Raw genomic sequence first — 18994 nt, forward strand, 5'->3', positions numbered from 1 at the left:
CGGTTACATTGGTGGTGGGGTATAGTGATTGTGGGGTCCATGTTGCCAATGATAATTGTGGTGATATCCATTTCAGTAGTACCCATGTTGATGTTGCTGTGACTGCTTTGATAGTGAGCTTGTTGCTGATGGTAGCAATGGTGTTGCCTATGGTGGTGAATTACATTTCGATAATGGCTTTGGTAGAAATGATGATGGTGGTGGTAGTAGTGGTGTTGACAGTGCCTGTGTTGGCATTGGCAGCGTTTGTGATAGTCTTGGTGGTGGTAGCGGTTGCAATGGTGGTGTGGCGCTCATAGTGATGCTAATTGTTCCATTTTTGGTAGTTCAGGTGGTGGTGTTGGTGGCAGAGGTGTTTTTTTGTCATCGTGGTTTTGGCAACGAGGCTGTTTTGTGGTGTTGGCAGCGGTGCCATTTGTGGTTGTCGTGGTAGTGCCGTTTCTGTTAATGGTGTCCATCATGGCGGTGGCAGTCATCGTGGTGGCGGTGGTTGCGTCTGTTGTGGTTGTGGTGGCGGTGGTTGCGTCTGTTGTGGTTGTGGTGGCGGTGCTGATGGGAGCGCGCGCTGTCCGTCCCTGCAGGACTCGGAGGGCGACACTCCGCTGCACGACGCCATCAGCAAGAAGCGGGACGACATGCTGTCCGTCCTCATCGACGCCGGCGCGGACGTGTCGCTCACCAACAACAACGGCTTCAACGCGCTGCACCACGCCTCGCTGCGCGGAAACCCCAGGTCGGTTGCACAAACGAACGCCGCTGCCACCGTCAAGTCGGCCGTTTCGATTTGTTTTTGGTCTTTTTTTTTATGTCTTTTTCTCAATTTCATTCCAGTCTTCTTCACGATCAGTGGGCAGATTGCCCGTCGGTGTCCACTGCACATTTTGTCATTTGTTTCCACTTTCCTCTGTCTTGTGCCAATATGCTGAAGTAGTGCCACATCTTCCTGGCACCGGTCTGTTGTGGCGTCATCAAGCCATTCTCTGTTAGCTTTTTGCTCTTGGCCAGGGCTTAATTTCTCACAAAATATTTTTACGCTTCACCGATTCAGGACTGCAGTCGCCACGTAACGGAAGAGGCAACGCAATAGCGATGTGTATACTGGATTTGGTGTGCCGGGTGTGGAAATGTTTTTTTGGCTGGCCGAGCCGGACGTGCTCGGCTGACACGAGGCATCCACTTGGGACTCCCGCAGAGCAGTGCTCTGTTACCGGGCGGTGGAAATTGATATCACAAAACTACTTGCGAGTCGCTTCTAATTTACCCTGCTTTGTTCAGACTGGGACCATTAAAGTCGTTGCACTTGAGAACTACCATTTAATTGTCGGCGGCTGAAATTCGAACGCAGAATTTCAGCCGTGCCGCCCGCTCAGTGCTCTGCCCTCCGAGCCACGTAACCACCTCTCGGGTCAGCATTTAAAAATATATTTGTTGATCGAACTCGCGGTTGTCAGGTGTGCTCAGTCTCCTGGTTGGGAGTCAATGTAGACGATCGTCGCTTCGGTGTCGACATAATTAGATAAGGACGGATGTGACGGTAAAAATGGAAAACATGACAGGCAAGTGACCCGTCACAACGCCCGCCATGCTAGGAACACGTACAACCCTGACAATAATAGCAACCGACTCGCTTGTAGCAGGAATTGTGAACCCATTGATAATTCACCGTTTACGGCACGAATGCCATCGCTTCTGGGAAGACTGCAGTTGTTGACGCTGACCCCCCTAAAATCCAGCCATCTTCTCTACATCATAGAAGACGGTCACATTGTCCCGCTGGAAATGGGAAGTGGTGGCTAAATGGGGGCTCTGGCGGAGGGTTCACAGGGCCTCCGGTTGTTCGTGGTGCTTGCAACCGAATAGTGGGACCTTAGGTAAATGATAGAATTACCCAAGGCAGGTTAATGTCCAGCAGAGCAAGCTCACCGCAAACACTGCCGAGAGCAGAACTCGGCGGTTCGGTGTTGTTCCGGCCACCGAACACAGCATCGTTGACGGTTGCAGGTGTTTCTAAGAGTTGTCGGTCACCACTGGAGTCCCAATGTCTTCTGAGCGACCACAGCCACGTAAACGAGGAACAAGCCTTCCAGTCCAGCATGGGTTCTCGAGGTGTTCTGCTGCCTTGTCACAATCGTGAAGTTCATCTGAGATTCATGACCGAGTTGCTAAATCGTGCTCCATCGGTAACCCGCCGCTTTCAGTCTCTCTTGTTCGTTCGTTTATTTGTAAATAAAAATTCGTCGACCCCAACTTCCCCCCACCAACGAAAGTCTCCTTACCCGTGCACTCCAAGCTATAAAGTCGACAGTTAATGCATGATTATTAGTATTAGAAAATTCCTTTAAATGACCTCTGATCCACACATTAAGGGGGAAGCACTCCCCCCCCCCCCCCCCACCCCCACTTGCCTTGCCACACAGAGAGAGCAATCTTCGTCGCATGACAGTCAAGGCGATATTTCTTCCAACAACGATGAGCACTGCACCGTCTCCTGCTCGAGCAGGGGGACACGCACTTTGGCTTGACTTTCCGCATTATTGAACTAAGCACAGCTCGTAAAAATACATACGCATCAAGGTCCCACATCCGGCCCTTTGGCACTATTTCACACGCCTCGGAGACAGAGTGCCTCTGTAGTAGAATCGCTTATTAGACACTAGTTCCTTATTATGCGCCGCGTGAGACGCAAGGGCGATCGGCCGCCCGCTGGGATGCTCACTGGAATTTCCCCCCTTTTCACGTTGCTAAGTCCAAAGTTTACTTCTCCACGTGCGACATCTACAGACCTTCCTCCACCTTCACGTTATAGCCGGTCCGATTTCCAACAATTCGAGTGATTTGTTTTGCTCAAGTGTGCCGCAAATAAAACAAAAATCTCCACCAATTAAATATTCTGCCGCCATCGTGAGTTACGGTTCCTTCGTTCTCCCGAAGGGCTACCATTAGTTGAGACGCGGCGTGTGCGTGTTGGCAAGTCCAGGGTGTGTGCCTTGCTTAGTGTGGCATGCACATCCTGGACGTCCGTCTCCAGAGAGACGAGCACGGAGCATATCCATAAAGCGAAACGATTGGAAGCCGTGCATCCGTTTTAATAACGCGTCGCTGCTTCTTGGATCGTCACGCGCGCCGGCACTTGCGCCGCTCAAGTGACGGTGCTTAAAAAGCGGCCGACTGCGCAGTGGTCCTTGCCCGGCGGGTCTCGGCGGGTCCAGCGACTTTTGCCCGTGTTTTTTGGTCCATCGTTTTGGTCGTTAAATAATGACCGTGCATGTGTTTGGCACACATCGTCGTCGTCATCATCATCGTTATTATTACTTGCCATTTTATATGAACTGCTGGGTGAAAGCCCTCTCAAATTGTTGCCTTTATTCACGGTCTTGCAATTCAATGATCTGTCTAACACGGGCACATTGTGAGCTAAGTCCATCGCTCCACCCCCCCGTAGTCAACTTCCTGACGGGAGTGTCCTCTTGGGCGTATCTTCTCCTTTGGCTGCCACTCTCTTGTTAGTCTCGACCGCCGGCCATCGTTCCTCCGAGCGACGAGGTGCCCAAACCCATTTACTTTTCTAAAGAGCCGATGTGACGTCTCTTAACTCGTGCAACGCAATTGTATAAGTGTCTTGATTCAATACACTTATACAATTGCGATTCAAGAATCGGTTCTCTTTGTAACCTTGATGGTTAATGTAGCGACCACTCGTGGGCTGCATTGGTGCTGTGAACCCGTTACATTCAACATGTGTGAACCCTTCTTAACCGCGTGATTCATGTGCGAATCTCATGATTAAGAGCCGTATTTATTGACTAATGATTCCATTCGTCCATTCCCACTGTCATATGTTTGACTTTATTCTCAATTGCTCTTCGTGCATCGTCAAATACGAACACGCTTCTGTACGTGCAGTACATACATTACACATACGTCCGATTTAATTGCAGACAGAGCTTCATTTGTAACTTTTGACCAATATCCACGGCCATAGCGAGATGTATACTCGATGTGGTGTGCCGGGTTGCGGACAGATTGAACCAGGCAGATCTGACTGAAATGAAGCCCTACTCCTGCACATGTGTAGGGGAGTAGTGGGCGACGTCACGTCACGCTCGCCCTCGGAGAGTGGCGTCGCAGAACGTGACGTCAGGCGGACCCTGGGGCACGCTGACGTCATGCCCCAGGGAGGTATTTAAAGGGGGACCCGGGGATGTAACGGGGTTGGTCGGGGGTAGGAGTGGGGACTCAGGGGAGCTGATCCTCACCCGAGGCTAGGGGAGGCCGCTTCAGCCGACGGGCCGAGGTTGGGGTTGTAGGGAATTTGGGTACCCCTGTCCCCTGGGAAGTTATCGCTAGGGGGCTGGGTAGGCGTAAGGCCCTAAACACACTTTGGCGTAAGCCCCTAATAAACGTGGCGTGAGCCCCTAACAGCAACCTGCTTCGGAGTCGTCATTTACGCCGCAACACATGCATTAAAGCCGGCACATTTCTCTCTAAAAAAAAACACTAAAAAAAACCGTCACGTGTTAAAAAGGACTTCCTAATTTTTCGACTTAACAAAGCAAATATTTTGACTTTCCCCAATTCAAATTCTCAGTGGGGAGGCGCCTTGTTTTACGAGATCTTGGGTGATTAACCGATATCCCCGTGCCTGCGCTGCCGCTGCCGCCACCCTTAGTATGCAACTTGCGATCGCCGCCGGAGTACCCGGCCTGCAGCCTCATTATCATTACGCGCAATGCTCTCCGCGCCACCAACGAGTGATTGGCAGAGTTTATTATGGGTCGCCCGGTGCACGCCGTGGCGTCGGCGTCTCCAAGCTTGGTTCCTCCGCTTTAATCAGCCTCGTTAAAAAGCGCTTATGCTGCGGCGGTGTCCGTTCCACTACCCCCCTCCCCACCCACTCCGCACCCCGCGCGCCACTCCCCCCGCCGTCCTGGCACGGGGTGGATGGTGGGGAGTTGGGTGTGGGCGGAGGAGCGAGGCTCGCAACAACGAGCGGAGCGCCGCCAGGTTGGCTGAGAGGCAGCAAGTCTGCAGCGTGGCGGGGAGTGCGAAGTGGTGCATCTGCCAGTCACCTCAGTTCAGTCGATTCCAAACACCTGGGTCGATAACCGTGGACCTCCTTGCCCGGGAGCCTTCTACACTTATTCACACGGTCTCAAAGTGAACCGAGCTCGGGACAAATTCTGCGGTGACGTCACCACCACTGAATTGCCGTGGTGGGTCGTCGTCCGTCACTTTTGCGCGAGTCCACCGCAGTCAAGACATTGGGTCAGCGATATAAATGGCGGCACGGTGCTTGCAGTTTATTTGCGGCAGGTTTAATGTTGAGCCGTCTTGCTCCACAGCCTCCTCCCTCTCTCCCTTTCCATCACACTCTACTTCCTGAGTCGGACTCTCCGCTCAAACAGCCGAGGCCTCTTGGCGAAACTTAAGTCAACCTACGAAGCTGTGGAAGGTCACTCCTTCACCTCTGCTACCTCTAATTCCGAGAATTTCCTCCCACTAGTCTGCCGACTCGACACTGCTGACTGCTGACTCTTCCCTCCTTTGGCGTGAAGATCTTCCATTTCTCCCCTCTCTTTGACGAGCGACTTCTCCAGTGACAGCCCCCCCCTACCCTTCGTTCCCCCACGTTTCCACTGCCACATCCTCCCCACCCCCCTCCACGGCCGTCCTTCCGATCACCGCTCCTTTCCCCAAACGCGTATCTCCCGCTGTGTGCGGCGTTTAGAAATTCTGTCCCATTTAGCAGCAGCGGCGGTAGTCTGGTAAATCCAAAGTGTAATAACAGAGCCCGGGCTGAGCGGTGCGCGATCACTTTTCAGAGGCAGCCTGAGGCCAGGTTTAGAATCAATCAGCTCCCACAGTGAACCACACTTGCGGGAATCGCCTTCAATGCATTGTCAAGGTCCCCGCATTCCGTCCGTACGTTAAATGCTAAATTCTGGCCGGGAGTTATTATTTCCATGGTTAGTTTTGTGTTGGTTATTTTTTTTTGGCACTGCGTTTTTTATCCTATCCACCTCCCCAGCCCAGAAACGTGTGCACGATCCTTTCCTGTATTTGCGCTACCGTTTGCGGGTTGTGCACTGTTTGAATATTGATCAGCGGACCCGGCGTGATGGATCGTCCCAAGCTGAGATTCAGCAGATTTCTTTTTCGAGACGCAAGTTTGTTAATCTCACGCAAACACGAGCACGCAGCGTGTGCAGTCGGCCGCCGCTGCCGTCGCGCGCACCGCGACCGCGTGGACGCACGGCGCGGGGGCATCGTGCGCAAGGCACGGAGCGGACACCGGCGGCGGACCAGTCAGTCCGCCAAGGTCACAAACAGTTTTTTCCCACGAGCGCTTCCATAAGTTGCTTGCATCGTTGTCAGTTTCGCCCGAAAACACCGCGACTTTCAGAGGACACAAATGCCGTTGTGGAATGCTCTGTTTATTGCAATTTCTCGTATTAATTTACATTATTGCTTTTAGTTAATTTTCCACTTGCACGGGACAAAAAAGGGGGACTTTTGTTACATGCAAATGTCGGGACGCCAATTCTTGTTTTTGCACGTGTGTAACCTAGCGGTTTTTGGTGTCTTAACTTCCGACAAACTCCTGTCGCCGCCGCCCCGGCACCGCGAACAAGGAGGGTTGCAGCCATAAGGCAGAGGGGAGAGAGAGCCTCGTCTTCACAGCCTTGCACGCGCCACGCTGGAGGAGAGGGATCGGACGCACGATGGGGGGGCACGTTGGATGCCGTCGATTGGCGCTCGAAATCGCAGGTCTCCTTTGGGACTCGGCTCCGTTGGATTGTCCTGTCGCTGGAATATTTTCTGCTTTGCTCGGGGCCACGGGAAGAGGCGGGGCGGGGGGGGGGGGGAGCACATGGTTGTCCTCATTGGGCACAACAGCAGTCATGCCGACCGTGCCTTCTGTCGGAACGTGAGTCAAAGAGTAAGCAAGTTACGCGAAGCGCACGCCTGATTTTATATGGAGGCGTATTTAAAGAAATTGCACAAAGGGACTTGTCGAGTCCTGTGCGTGACAACGCTGCAACGGGTGCCGATGGTGTCGTCTGCTGATGGAGGCGAGGGGAAGCCAGCAGAAAGTTCCTTCCAGTATGTGGCATTGTAGGGAGCTTGAGCTATGTGCTGCCCTTGGGCAAAGCGCTGAATCGATGAAGGAACAGAAGAAGAAGACGACATTATTATTAGTTTTTCGTCGAAATACATTCCAGTTGTGCTATTAGGGTTACGTCATGAAATGGAGACGTGTTGATTTGTATCTCTTGCTGCGAGCGGCGTCGCGTCACCTTGTGTCGGCATGGCCACGGAGGTCGACGCTGTACATCTCCCGAAGTCACTTCCGTCACTTCCATCGTTATTGGTCATGACCTAGCCACAGCTGGATGGAGGCCTCTCCAAGTCCTTGCCGTTGAACTCGGCTCGGTGTGGGCCTCCTTTAGCCACACCTTATTTCACGTGCGCAATATTGCCCTGCAAACATGTAAAAAAAAGAATCGTAAATATTATCAGAGCTGTAATAAGCTATTTTAATAGTATAATTTTTCATGCAGTCTTTGATTACCGATTGAGAACCATCCACTCGCTACATCTTAGAAATCCGGTTTATTTACAGGTGTCTGATCCCCACATTCAAATTCACAATTCCACCAACCCACTTGCTGTACTGCCATCGCTGCTTAGCCACTCCACCACAGAGTTTGGGCATTTCATAAACATTCACGATCCACCCACTCCTGCCTCCAAAGCAATGGATCACATCCGTGCGTCGCCGCCACGGCCCGTCGCCAAGGGAACATGCAACTTGCTGCCACTGGCTCAGGGTCGCCAGTGGAGAGAAATGTGGCGCCGTGCGTACGCGTGGCCCCTCTCCTCTGAATATTCGCCGGCACCGCGATCGTCCGTAGCGATTTCCGTGGCGATCCCTTCCGCCGTGGCGCGTAGCGGGGGGGGGGCGTGGAGCGCGCGACTGGCTGCGAGGTGGCCGCGTCCTCAAGGTCTCTCTCCGCCGCCGAGACAGGTTTTCTCTTACTGTCGACGCCGATACCACCCAGCATACCCGCCCCGGTTGCGATCACGGTGTGGGGTGTGGCCTCTGCAGCTGGTTGAAGGGGACCAAATCCCATCTGCGAACGATTTGGTTCCGTTTTACCAGCTGCAGCGGCACCGGCTTTAGATGAAGACGACCGCTGCCCCTCGCGGGAGACGCTGCCCTCTCCTGGCCCATCCGTCCGTACATCTGTCGGGCGTCCTTCTGTCACGTCCATTTGTCCGTCAGTCTGTCCATCCCTCCGCCCGCCCTTCCCGGGCCAATTAAAACGCCGCTGTGGGTGTGCCGAGTCCCCACAACGAGCGCGCGGGGCGGCTTGTTACGTAACCCTTGCATTTCTTGGGATTTGCGTTTTGTTTTTTTTCTCGGCACCAGCTGTTGTGTTTTGAAAACATTGGTTGTAGAAGCAGCAGTGACGGCGGCGGCGAGAGCGATCACCCGATGAATCACGGAGCCCTGTCACTGAACCCTCAAGGACACCTGAGTGAGTCTGATGGAAGCTTTTCCAATTCCTGGATACGGTTGATTTGTTTTCCTCCTCCTAACACACTTTAGGACATGGGGAGAAAGCACTTTAGAAAATAAGGCATCCTGGTCCATCCATATTTAACCCAGCTGGAAATCCCTTAAATATGCGTACGGGTTTTCCAATACCGTGAAAGGACCCATGGAGTGGATGCTGCGTTGTGTGTAAGGTGCGAGAGGTTGACCCTCGGGGTCCCAATTCACACACACACTCTCCTGCGAGCTCTCAAAGGGCCGGCCCCGCTATCGTATCGCTCGAGACATGTTCCCACGCACTAATCGTCTCGTGCTCCCCCATCCCCGACGGATGGAGTATTAATGTGGCAACCTTCACTCGAAAATGGAGAGGGACACGGGCCTTTCCTTTCCGGAGGCATGGGCTGTTGCGAGTGAATCGGAATCAGAATATTTACCTATCATGGCGGAATCCCATGAGCTATAAAGCTCTTCTTCACAGATGTCCAGTTGGGCTTGGTCAGAACGTTTCAGCAACAAACAATACAAAAACGCGAGAGGAGTGCAAAGTTCAGGAAAATGTAACAAATCACTTAAAAAAATGCAAATAAAAGTTAACAATTTTTTTTTATCTTACCAGGTAAAGCCCACCGAGGTATTAGCTTATTTTTCTGAAGCGACCTGGCTATCACAAATAATCGCTCAACCAAGTGGCTTATCGGGTGTAATCGTAGTTAATTCGACTCGTCGTCGCATCGCAACGACACAGCTCTGGCACGGACGTCTTTTTGGTTCTGCGAGCAAGCACGCACGCACGCACGCCTGCCGTCTTGCTTTGAGGAGACGGCAGGGGTCGAGACGCGGGAAAGGAGCGACCGCCAGTGCCCATGCCTGGCTCCCTGGCAGAGCGAACGAACGAGCGAGCCCGCGACGAGCGGAGGACACGTTCCCCCGGTCCCCGTTGCCCGGCTGTGTGCGCTTGACGGGCGTCGCAGCAACACGGCGAATGGCGGTGGCCTCCAGGGCTGGCCGCCTTGAGCTCGACTGTACCCGCGCAGAGACATTTGGCCCAAAAGTTTACTGCGGGAAAATTAAGCTTAATTCTTGTTTCTTATCCAACGATCTCTTGCAACAGTTGACCAATAACGTGCATCCCGATGTTAGCCACATTATATAAAAGTATAAAAAAGCGACTGCAACTTAATCGGGTTTGTGAACGTAACTTTGGTTGCAACGCGGTACTATATTGCTTGAAGTGTATCACACGGGGGTCCGTCACGTTGCTCTATAAGGTAAAAGCCCACAAATATCTCGCCTCGATTTCAAACGTTGCACTCGGCCATCTTTGCAGAGTGCGAACGCAGCGTAATTGACCGTTGTTAATTCGGACGACGAATCATCGGAATCTGTTCCGGCCGCCCCGTCCTACGAGAGGGCGAGATCGGACCTAAACCGCAGTCTCAGCTGCGTTAATTAAAACCATTACATAAACAAGATGTCGCCGTTATGGCGAGATGCTCGGAAATTGCCTTAATTAATTGTGCGACGTGGCTTTTGAGTGGCCGCGTGCGCGCGGCTTCGGAGAACGCCAAGCGCAGCGCAAAATTATGACGGGCCGCTTTCGCGGGGGGGGGGGGGGGGGGCACACACGCACGGGCGCGCGTTTTGTTTTTGTGCATCCCTCAGGATTTTCCCGAGCGCGGCGCCGAAACGAGGAACGCCGAACGCTGTCGCGCCGTTTTCCAACGAGCGAGAGCCGGCCCGTAAATTGGCGGCGATAAATGGCCCACGGAAAACGGCTCGGCGGCGAAATTGGGCGGCGGCGAAATTGAGCGGCGGCGTTTGGTCGCGTTAACGAAACGACCCGAAAAAAAAGGCGACGGGTGGAGCCGCAGCGGCCCTCACCGTTTTCAATCGTGGGGTTGTCGTGTGCCGGTTTCGTTCCTCGACGTTCAAAGAGCGCGTCAGCGTTGTTTAAAGGGGCCGTCACTCTGCGCGCAAGCGCGGCCCCTCACGAGTTTTATACCGGAGGCGTGCGGTGACGAAACGCGCTGCAGAGGGGGGAGAAGGTGCTGCGCGGGAACGGCAATTACCGTAATTGGCTCCTGAGGGCTGGGGGGGCTGCTCTCTCGTGATTAGACGGCGGAGGTCCTGGCACTTTTCCTCACGCTACTTTATTAATCCCTTTCGGTTTTTTTCTTTCTCTCTCTCGCTCCACCAAGCGAGAGCCGGCAGCGCTTGCTCATGTGCCAAAGCAATAAACGGTTTTGTGCCGCAATTTTCGAATGGCCGTAATGTTTCAAGCCGCGGAGTGATATTTGTGTGCGTGCCTTCGCGAAAATGTTAGAAAGTGTATTTAAAGTGTGCACCCGTAACATCACGAAAAAGAGACTAAGAGTTTATTAAATTACCCGTGGTGAGCGGCGAGCGCGCTATTTTGTCCTGATTCACTGGAAGTTGTTGGCTGCGTATATTGGACAACGTCGCCACGGTCTTCCCGTCCCTGCATTGGGCCACGAGTTGCACGTGGACATAGAGCCAGCACAGGTCTTCCCTCCCAAACATCTTTAAGATGAGAATGTGCTGCTGATTCCCACCCAGAACCCATACTTCTTTACATTCCACGATCCCAGCTCGCGCACGTGGCTTTATAAAGAAGTACGTGCTCTGGCTGGGATTTATTCTCCGTAACTTTGACGCTTCCTAAATTCCGACGGTTCCTAAATCCCCCCGCCCCCAGCCAAAGTCGGACAGGATGCCATGAATAAGATTTGTGAATAAAGAGTAACCGTACCTACCTGCACGTTGAGTCGCAGGCCGCGCCCCCCCCTTCTCCTTTCGCGACGACAGCGACGGCAGGAAGTTAATATTTTCTTTCATTCCCATTCGGTGCTCCTTAATCACTTCGGGAAAAGCACAGTCTGTTCGGCGGGCAAATTATAATCCCTTATACAGTCTTCGTTCGTGCCTTCGGGTTTCGCGGGCCTTCCACGCGCAGGAGAGGCCGGGTTCGGTGCATCGGTTGCTCCTCGGGGTGGCCGTGCCCGCGAGCGTGCGGCGGAAGCATTTTAGAATTCTCACTCCGTCCCGGCCATCGCTCGCTCGCTGTGTCACACCGCTCCGTCCGCGTAATCGATGACCCGCCCCTCGTGACGCGCCTCGTCGTTTGCGCACACGCACACGACCTTGCGCCGCCGGTCCTCCGTCCATCCGTGCGTCCCCCTTCCCCCCCCAACCGCCTCCCTCCTTCCTTCCTTCCGAGGCTGCAAAATGTGCGTGCGCTAGTGGTACACGAGCGCACGCACACACGTGGGCACACACGTGACGCATATATTCTTGGGTACACTCACCACACGCAGGCTCACGTGAACATTAACACGTGCACGCAGGCACACACACCATATCAATGTATTTATGGGTACACGGCACACATGAAAACGGACATATGTGCACACGCCACATATGCACATGGGCATATGCATCATACACACATTAATTGGTATACACACCATACAGGCTTGCATCAGCATTAACAAATGGGCATACAAAGACAAAGATCCCCCCTAAAGGCACAGCATTCTGTTGGGGTAAGTTCTGTTAGCGAGTACCTATGAAGGCCGGCACGGCACACGAGGGGGTGGGTGGCCAGCACCACGTCCGGCCGCCTTTGTCTCCTTAGTGGTGAAGTTTACACACTGCACCAGGTCACTCATTTGAGGCTGAGTCGATCTAGGGGAAGTCCAGGACCGTTTCAGATAATCGTCACCGGTGTTGGCCATGAGTGGTAATCTGACTCGGGTCGCCGGGTTTGTACTGCAGCGCGCTAACCGCTACGCTCCTGCTCTCCACAAAGACACGGACACGTGCACACGGACATGCGCACACACATAGACGGACACGCACTCGGGCACACATGTACCACAGAGCTTCAGTTGAAGCCACAAGCGCGCCTTGCCGACGTGCACACGAATCACATTTGCATAGCCCTCTTCTCCTCTGCGTTAGCGAGTCGCCCTCACCGCGGCGACCGCTTCACTCCCCGGGGGGGCCTCCCCTCGGGCGCCATGCAAACATGCTCTCGGGGCACCCTGCCCACCTCGGCCTGGCACACGGCGGATCGTCGCGACAGCTCGCGTGCTTGGCCAGGGGCGTCGCGGCGTGTCGAGCCACGTGCGTGTGTGAACGAGTGGAAGGAGTTTGTGGTGGGGGAGGAGGGGGGGGGGTTGATGGTGGTGGGGGGGGGGCGGTTTTTTGGAAAGAAACGCCATTGAGCGAGTCCGTCACGTCCGTTGGTGATTTTCTGCTGCGCGTCCTCCGTTTTAAATGCGTGCGTGTACCTGCGAGATTACGATCCCCGCCGCATGCATTATGAGCGCTTCTTGGAAGATGTAATGGGGGGGGGGGGGGGAGATCCCTCTGGAAAAATAAAGGCATGCTGTCGTGCAGCAATTACTGCTCCCGCCGTTCCTCCGGCGGTGATGTCGAAGGCGCGGTCCACCTGTCCTGAACTTGCACGGCACTCTTGATTCGTACGTGCATAGCGGCTGTGTCTGTGTGCGTGCGTGCAAGCGTACTCGATCACACGTACGCGATCCCAGGTCGAGGTGCCATGTGTTCCAAAGGGTTTTGGCGCATGGGAGATAAACGGCGAGCTCCGGGTTCGGTTTCACGCAAGGCACCTGACAAAGGGGAGCTGCGCTACGAACCCGGGGGACTTGAGTTTGATTCCCAGCTATGCCCAGCAGGAGAGTGCTATCTGAACTAGACCTCGGCTTCCCCTAGGTCAACTCAACCTTAAACGAGCACCTGGTGCGGTGTGTTAAATGTCAATACTGGGGGGGGGGATAAAGGCGGCCGAGTGTTTTGCTGGCCACTCGCCACCCCTTCGTGTGCCGCGTCGGCATTAATAGGTGAGCTTGCATACAAATGTGCCTCAGTTATTGACTTGAAACGGTATAGTCTTGAGCAGTGCTGCTCTTGTTTGGCACAGGAATGACTCGCCGTGCCAGAGCGAGCAAGGGAGGTGAATGCGAAAGTTCCCGCACACCCTCGTACGTCTTTAATGTGGGCAATGGGCACAGCGGCCGGCCTGCTCGTTAGGTTTATGCTGCAGTGTCTTCACTATTCTCGTAGCAGGGCAAGCACTTCAAAAATGTCGTTGCACATTTCTGGGTGGAGTTGAGCTCCGAGCTGCCAAATGCTTGCCATGTGGCACGTGGGTGGCAAGTGAGCTGGTCGCTAGGCTTTTCAGGCACCCCGATGTACGAATTCTCGGCCAGTCTTGAGTGAATTCATGCACGTGTTTAGGCATCCCATGTATAAACATCTCTATGGCTGCTGTTTGAGAGCCTGGATGTACATTTAGCCACCCTGCCTGTGGCTGGAATTAGAAGCAGTGGAGAATAAGTAATGTTTTTCCTTTCCTTAAGAAGGCCAGTTCGGTTGGGACGTCCTTCAGAAAAAGGTAAAAAAAACCCACCGTTCTGTTTCATTTATTTTTAAATGTATAAGTTGGCGCATGCGAGCGTGAGCGCGGATATTGTAAACGTGCGCATATACTGCGCGTGTAATTTCCGAAAGTGCATTTAAATTACCGGTACAGTTCACCGGTTTTAATTACGAGTCTGAGTACGTTTTACGTCGCCACTGCCGCCACCGCGGCCGCTTGGCAGCTTTAATGTGCTGAGACGGCAACTAGGCAAAGCTAAGCCGGTCAATCACGGAGCCGCTCAATCATAAAACAGCCGAATCTTGCTCCCTTACGTTTCACCGCGATGGCTCCCGCGCTGCGAGGTGGGCCACCGCCTGCGCTCCTCGCTTGCTCGCGCCCGTTGCCGTGGCGGTGGCTTCCGGCGTTCTCTCGTGCCGCGTCGGCGACCGATCCGCTCTGGGGCCGGCCGGTAGCGAGAAGGGGGTGGGGGGAGGGGGGAAGCGGGCGGTACAATAAAAAATAAAAAATTACGGGGTTTTACATTTTTTTCATTCGACCAAAAACAAACGGATGCCGCACGACGTCACGTCGATGGAACTATCGTCCACCCAAATTCTACTCGGTGTTGTTAAAATATCAAATCGGCAGTGCCGCGCTAGGGGGGGGGGGGGGGTCGAGGCTCGTCAAGATTGTTTTTAAACAAATCCATTATTGTGAAACGTACAAACGCACACACGCACAGACGGACACGCGCGGCACACTACGCCGAGAACCGGAACGCTCTGCCCTACTTGCCAAGTGTCACCGTATCATCTCGCGGCGTTAGCAGCAGCAGCAGCACCCACCTGAATTGCGGCACTGCCACAGCCCCCAAGGAGCGCCGCTCACGAGTTGGCGGCGGCGGCGGCGTTTAAATGAAGGCCGAGCGCCGTTGCTCCCCGGTAAATCCCCATCAGGTAAAATCCCGCCGCTTCTGTTGCCCTTGAACGATGAAATCTGCCGGAGAGGCAACGGGCTGGGCCATTTTAACCCTAACCCCCCCCCCCCTGCCCCCCGTCTCTTCCCCTCGCCCGTCCCCCGTCGTCCCCCTCCCCACTTCGCCCTGCACAAGTAGCGGACGCACGCAAACGCACGGTCCCACCAACCTGACCGGCATGATTAAACCAGGCCTGCCTCTTTCACAGGTGGCGTTTTATGGCCGACGTTAAATTGAGCGATGAGCGAGATGTCGATAAAAAAAAGAGAGCCACTGAGTTTGGCACCCCGTCCTGTCGCTTTGTTTAGCGAGCGGTTCTTTTTTTATTCCCAGTTTTGTTTGTTCTCGCTCTGAATACAGTAGTCCAATTGCGATCAGCTGTTTTAAATAATGTAATTTCGACCAAAGTCGTCTAAAGATTCGACCACCCAGCCCCCCCACATTCTCTAAGTCGATGACTTGTCATGATTTGTGGTCACCACTTGTTTCCAGAATCTATTCGTTTTTTGTCACGTTTCTTCCGTCTCGTTTGTATTGTTTCTCCCTGAATACTTCTTTACGTTCGTGCCGTTAACACAAGTGTAACATTAGCATCTCGATTTGCATGACACGTGCAGAATCGATTCTCGCACGCGCGATTCGATTCCTCTGTCGTTTGCGTACCAATCTATTCCAATCTCTGAATGATCCCGTCGTTACCTCGCCCGCTAAGAAATTGTCGCAAAGTAGAACGGCATGAAAATGGGACTGCGGTGATAATCGGAGCTGGCTTATTTCATCCTTCCCAAGACCCCGTACGGGTCCTTGATGCCACCTTGTCCTGCCACGGAGGTGCAGGGGGGGGGTGGGGGGGGTGGCGGGGGATGGGAGGGGGGACGGTGGCAGTGTAACGCCCCGGGGCCCCCCACGATCGGCGGCACCGCCGCCGCTGCGACACCACAGGGGGATGTGGTCAGCGGCGGCATCCGCATTGCGCCGCGGAGAGAGGGAGAGACCGACAGTCACGGCTGCTGGGCCCACTCGAGGGTTAATGCATCGGAGAAAGGGGAGTGGGAGAGATTGATGGATTGATGGCCGCTTTGGCTTAACCTAGCCGTCCCCCCAGCCCCCAGCCTCCGGTGATGCGCTGCTCGTTAGACGCCCGTATGGTTCCGCTGGGTTCCGGTGACCGGGCGTGAGCGAGGGGTCAGCACCCAGGGAAGCAGTAAAAGGAGCCAGAGCCGTGGGACCTGATGAGGCGTTGGGAGATTCAAAGAGCCTTTGGCCCATTAGCAGGATTACAGGAGGAGAGAGAGAATGCGTAGGACCCTAATCCTTCAGACGCATAGTCGTAGTGAAAACAAGCTAAATATAAAACAAATAAATCTGTTTTTAAGTAAGTTATTGTTTGCCCAGGAATAAATTACTGACGCTGTACACTTTTGGGAGCATTATGTTATTTTGCTAAAGTGCATTTCTCTTGAGCCTTGCTGCCCTGGTCTGTGCTTGTGCATGTGACTTTCACTTTCATTTTGTTTTTTAATATGTCTTTTCACGGACCAATGTAACTAAATTGAAAAGCAACTCCCGGCCCTCGCGATGTCCAGAAATGTAATTAGGAGAGACCATCCATCCTGGAAGAACCGCACACACGTGTGCTTGTTGTGTGTAATAGAATACGCCAGCGCGCCATGCGCGGTGTGTCTGTGTATGTCTATGTATGTACGTACGTATGTGCGGTCGCGCGTGCACCTCTGTGTGTGTGTATATATATACGTGCGTTGCACAGATTATTAATATATATAAAACAACAAAAAAATTTGGGTGTAAGCACTTGCTTACTCGGCCGCTGCGTGCATAATTCATGAGCGGAAATGTGACGGGCGACGCGAGGCTGTGGCAGCGGCGGTGGCGGCTGGCGGGCGGGCGGGCGGCCGGCATCCGCGAGCACGTGATGATGTGGCAGTAACTTCAGGAAAATGTGTCGCTCGCTCACTCCGTGATTTATGGTCTGTCTCCCGGAGTGTCGGCCGGGGGGGGGATGAGGGTAAGTGAGGCGCACCCCAGGGACCACTTTACGCTGCTCCCAGCTGCGGCCGGGGTGGGTGGGTGGTTGCGGTGGAAGGTTTCGTTTTAATATAGAAATTTCTTTTGGGGGGTGAATTTTCTTTTCATGTTTACATCTTTGTTGGGGGGCGGGGGGGGGTGAGCACGGACGTGGATGTGTATGCCCGCGCGCGCGTGAGTTTTTTTTAAACGCCCTAGTTTATATTTTTTTGTTGGTGGGACGTAGCCGATACGGGCAAATATTAAAATGCCCTCTGGCCTGCATCTGCTGAGCCTCTCGGTGGCGTGTGGCGGCACGGCGGAGTAAGAGGCGGCCGCCGCCGCCGCCGGGATGTTCAACTCCCTCGTTGACGGATCGTCTCCGCGCCACAGCAACAACACCACCCCCCTTGTGCAGAAAATTACATTACGTTATAAATTTACATGAAGTGTGCGTGTAATAAGCTCCCGGACGCGGTTATTGGAATGATATCAGTGTCTCTGCCAGCGCCATATTTTGTTTGTTTCTTTGGGTTTATATATATTTTTTTTGACGCTCGCACGCGTGCACGAGCCACTCGGGTGCCGGTGGATTTTTGGCCGATAACCGGTGACTGTTATCTTTCCCCTCTACACTGAGTGATGGTGCGGTGACCTTGACTCGACTGGGTTATAAAATTTCGCACATTCTGTGTAAAGCTAGCGTTGGTATATTTATTATCTCACGGCGGTGCAGGTTTTTTTCTTACAACTTTCAGCCGCCTATCTTGTTAAGCGTCTGCTTTTGTGACTGCAATGAGATGCCGTAAACCCCACCGCGGAGACGGCAATTCTAAACGCGGATTTTTTTTGTTGTGCTTTTTCCTGCGGATCTCGTCTTTTACGCACGTGTCTTTTTTTTTTACCGGTAATTGTGTGTATAAAACACTTTTTCTTTTTACACAGTGATTGCATTAAATAGGGTTGTAGATTACAGCTATCAGCAAGAATAAAATAGGTTTTAAACCCAAGCACTGTGCACTCAAGCATGGGGAATTAATTAGACCCTCCATCGTATTTATTGGGCTTAACCCCGTTCTAACTCACCCCCCGTTGCAGATCTAGCCCATAAACGTCGCTTGGCGGCCACCGCTGTTGAGTTCCGCTCCCGTCGCGATGACGGCGGTGGTTTCTCTTGTGCGTTTTTTTCTCTTCCGTTCTTTCCCCGATTGATTCCTGCCTTCCGCTGCATTCCCTCCATCATCTTTCCCGTCCTCACCATCTCCCCCCCCACCCCCCCCCAGGTCTCTTTTAAAACTTACGAGGTTAATTGCCGCGACTCTTTCGTTTCGACGCCGGATCGATCGGTTCGCCTGGCTTGGGAGTGATTGAGCGTTGCGCGCAGCTTTCCGTGAGTTTTTAAAGAAAGCGCCCCCCTCTCTCCCCCCCTCCGCCGTTACACTATTGTCCCGCTCTCTGTGCCCTCCTCCCGCTCGCGCCTGCTGCGCACCACCCCCACCCCTCCACCTCGACGCTCCCCCCCACGCTCTGCTCCCAGCGTCCTTTGGGGGCCGGTGGTGAGGGGTAGCCAGGGTTGCGGTGAAATTTTGGTCGCTGAAAACGAATTTAACGCTGACAGGAATCGAGGGAAACTTGCATGGGGCATCATCGATTATAACCATACAATCGTCGGTGCAGTTGGGTGTCGTCGTTACAGCCAAACGGGGGTGAGACATTTGACAATTGAATTGGTTATGCAAACAAAGGTCCTCAGGTTTATTAATTACTCTATTGATTGGCGAAATGCACAAAGGATAAACACGTGGCAGGGGACTAGGTGGTTAATATGGCTTCTGGGCATCGGGGTTTAGATTCTTCCACCAGCTCTATTTTGTGGGATTGCCGTGTGTGCCACATTCGCAATGCGCAGAGTCCACGCACGTGCGCAGAAAATGGATGTAGCCATCGGCCCCCCTCTCCCGACGGTTCGGTGAGTTGTGTCACGGTTTGAATCCAGGAATCCGTTAACCTCTTCGCATTGTCG

General features: G+C 53.5%; 1 protein-coding gene and 1 long non-coding RNA gene across 7 annotated transcripts in view; one reads left to right on the forward strand and one right to left on the reverse strand.

The window, feature by feature from the left end:
• The window catches only part of MIB1 (MIB E3 ubiquitin protein ligase 1), a 77413-nt gene that overhangs the window by 37311 nt on the left and 21108 nt on the right, over positions 1-18994 (forward strand). For all 4 annotated transcript variants that reach the window (XM_076066504.1, XM_076066506.1, XM_076066503.1 and 1 more), the window contains exon 12: positions 582-733. In XM_076066504.1, coding sequence (XP_075922619.1) covers positions 582-733 — 152 coding nt within the window. The remainder of the gene's footprint in view (positions 1-581; positions 734-18994) is intronic.
• Positions 6414-16846, reverse strand: LOC116941697 (uncharacterized). 3 transcript variants are annotated; one of them, XR_012941506.1, is made up of 5 exons: positions 14816-16846; positions 14303-14426; positions 12148-12377; positions 11338-11820; positions 6414-7482 (listed from the first exon to the last, which is right to left on the reverse strand). It is a non-coding gene; the product is annotated as an uncharacterized LOC116941697 (long non-coding RNA). The 3 variants fall into 3 exon arrangements; XR_004402713.2 differs by lacking the exon at positions 12148-12377 and having other exon boundaries at positions 6414-7155; positions 7299-7482; positions 14816-16825; XR_004402712.2 differs by lacking the exon at positions 12148-12377 and having other exon boundaries at positions 14816-16834.

Source organism: Petromyzon marinus, chromosome 12, assembly GCF_048934315.1.
Source record: "Petromyzon marinus isolate PM22_M1 ecotype Great Lakes invasive population chromosome 12, UKy_Petmar_22M1.pri1.0, whole genome shotgun sequence".
Taxonomy (NCBI): Eukaryota; Metazoa; Chordata; class Hyperoartia; order Petromyzontiformes; family Petromyzontidae; genus Petromyzon; species Petromyzon marinus.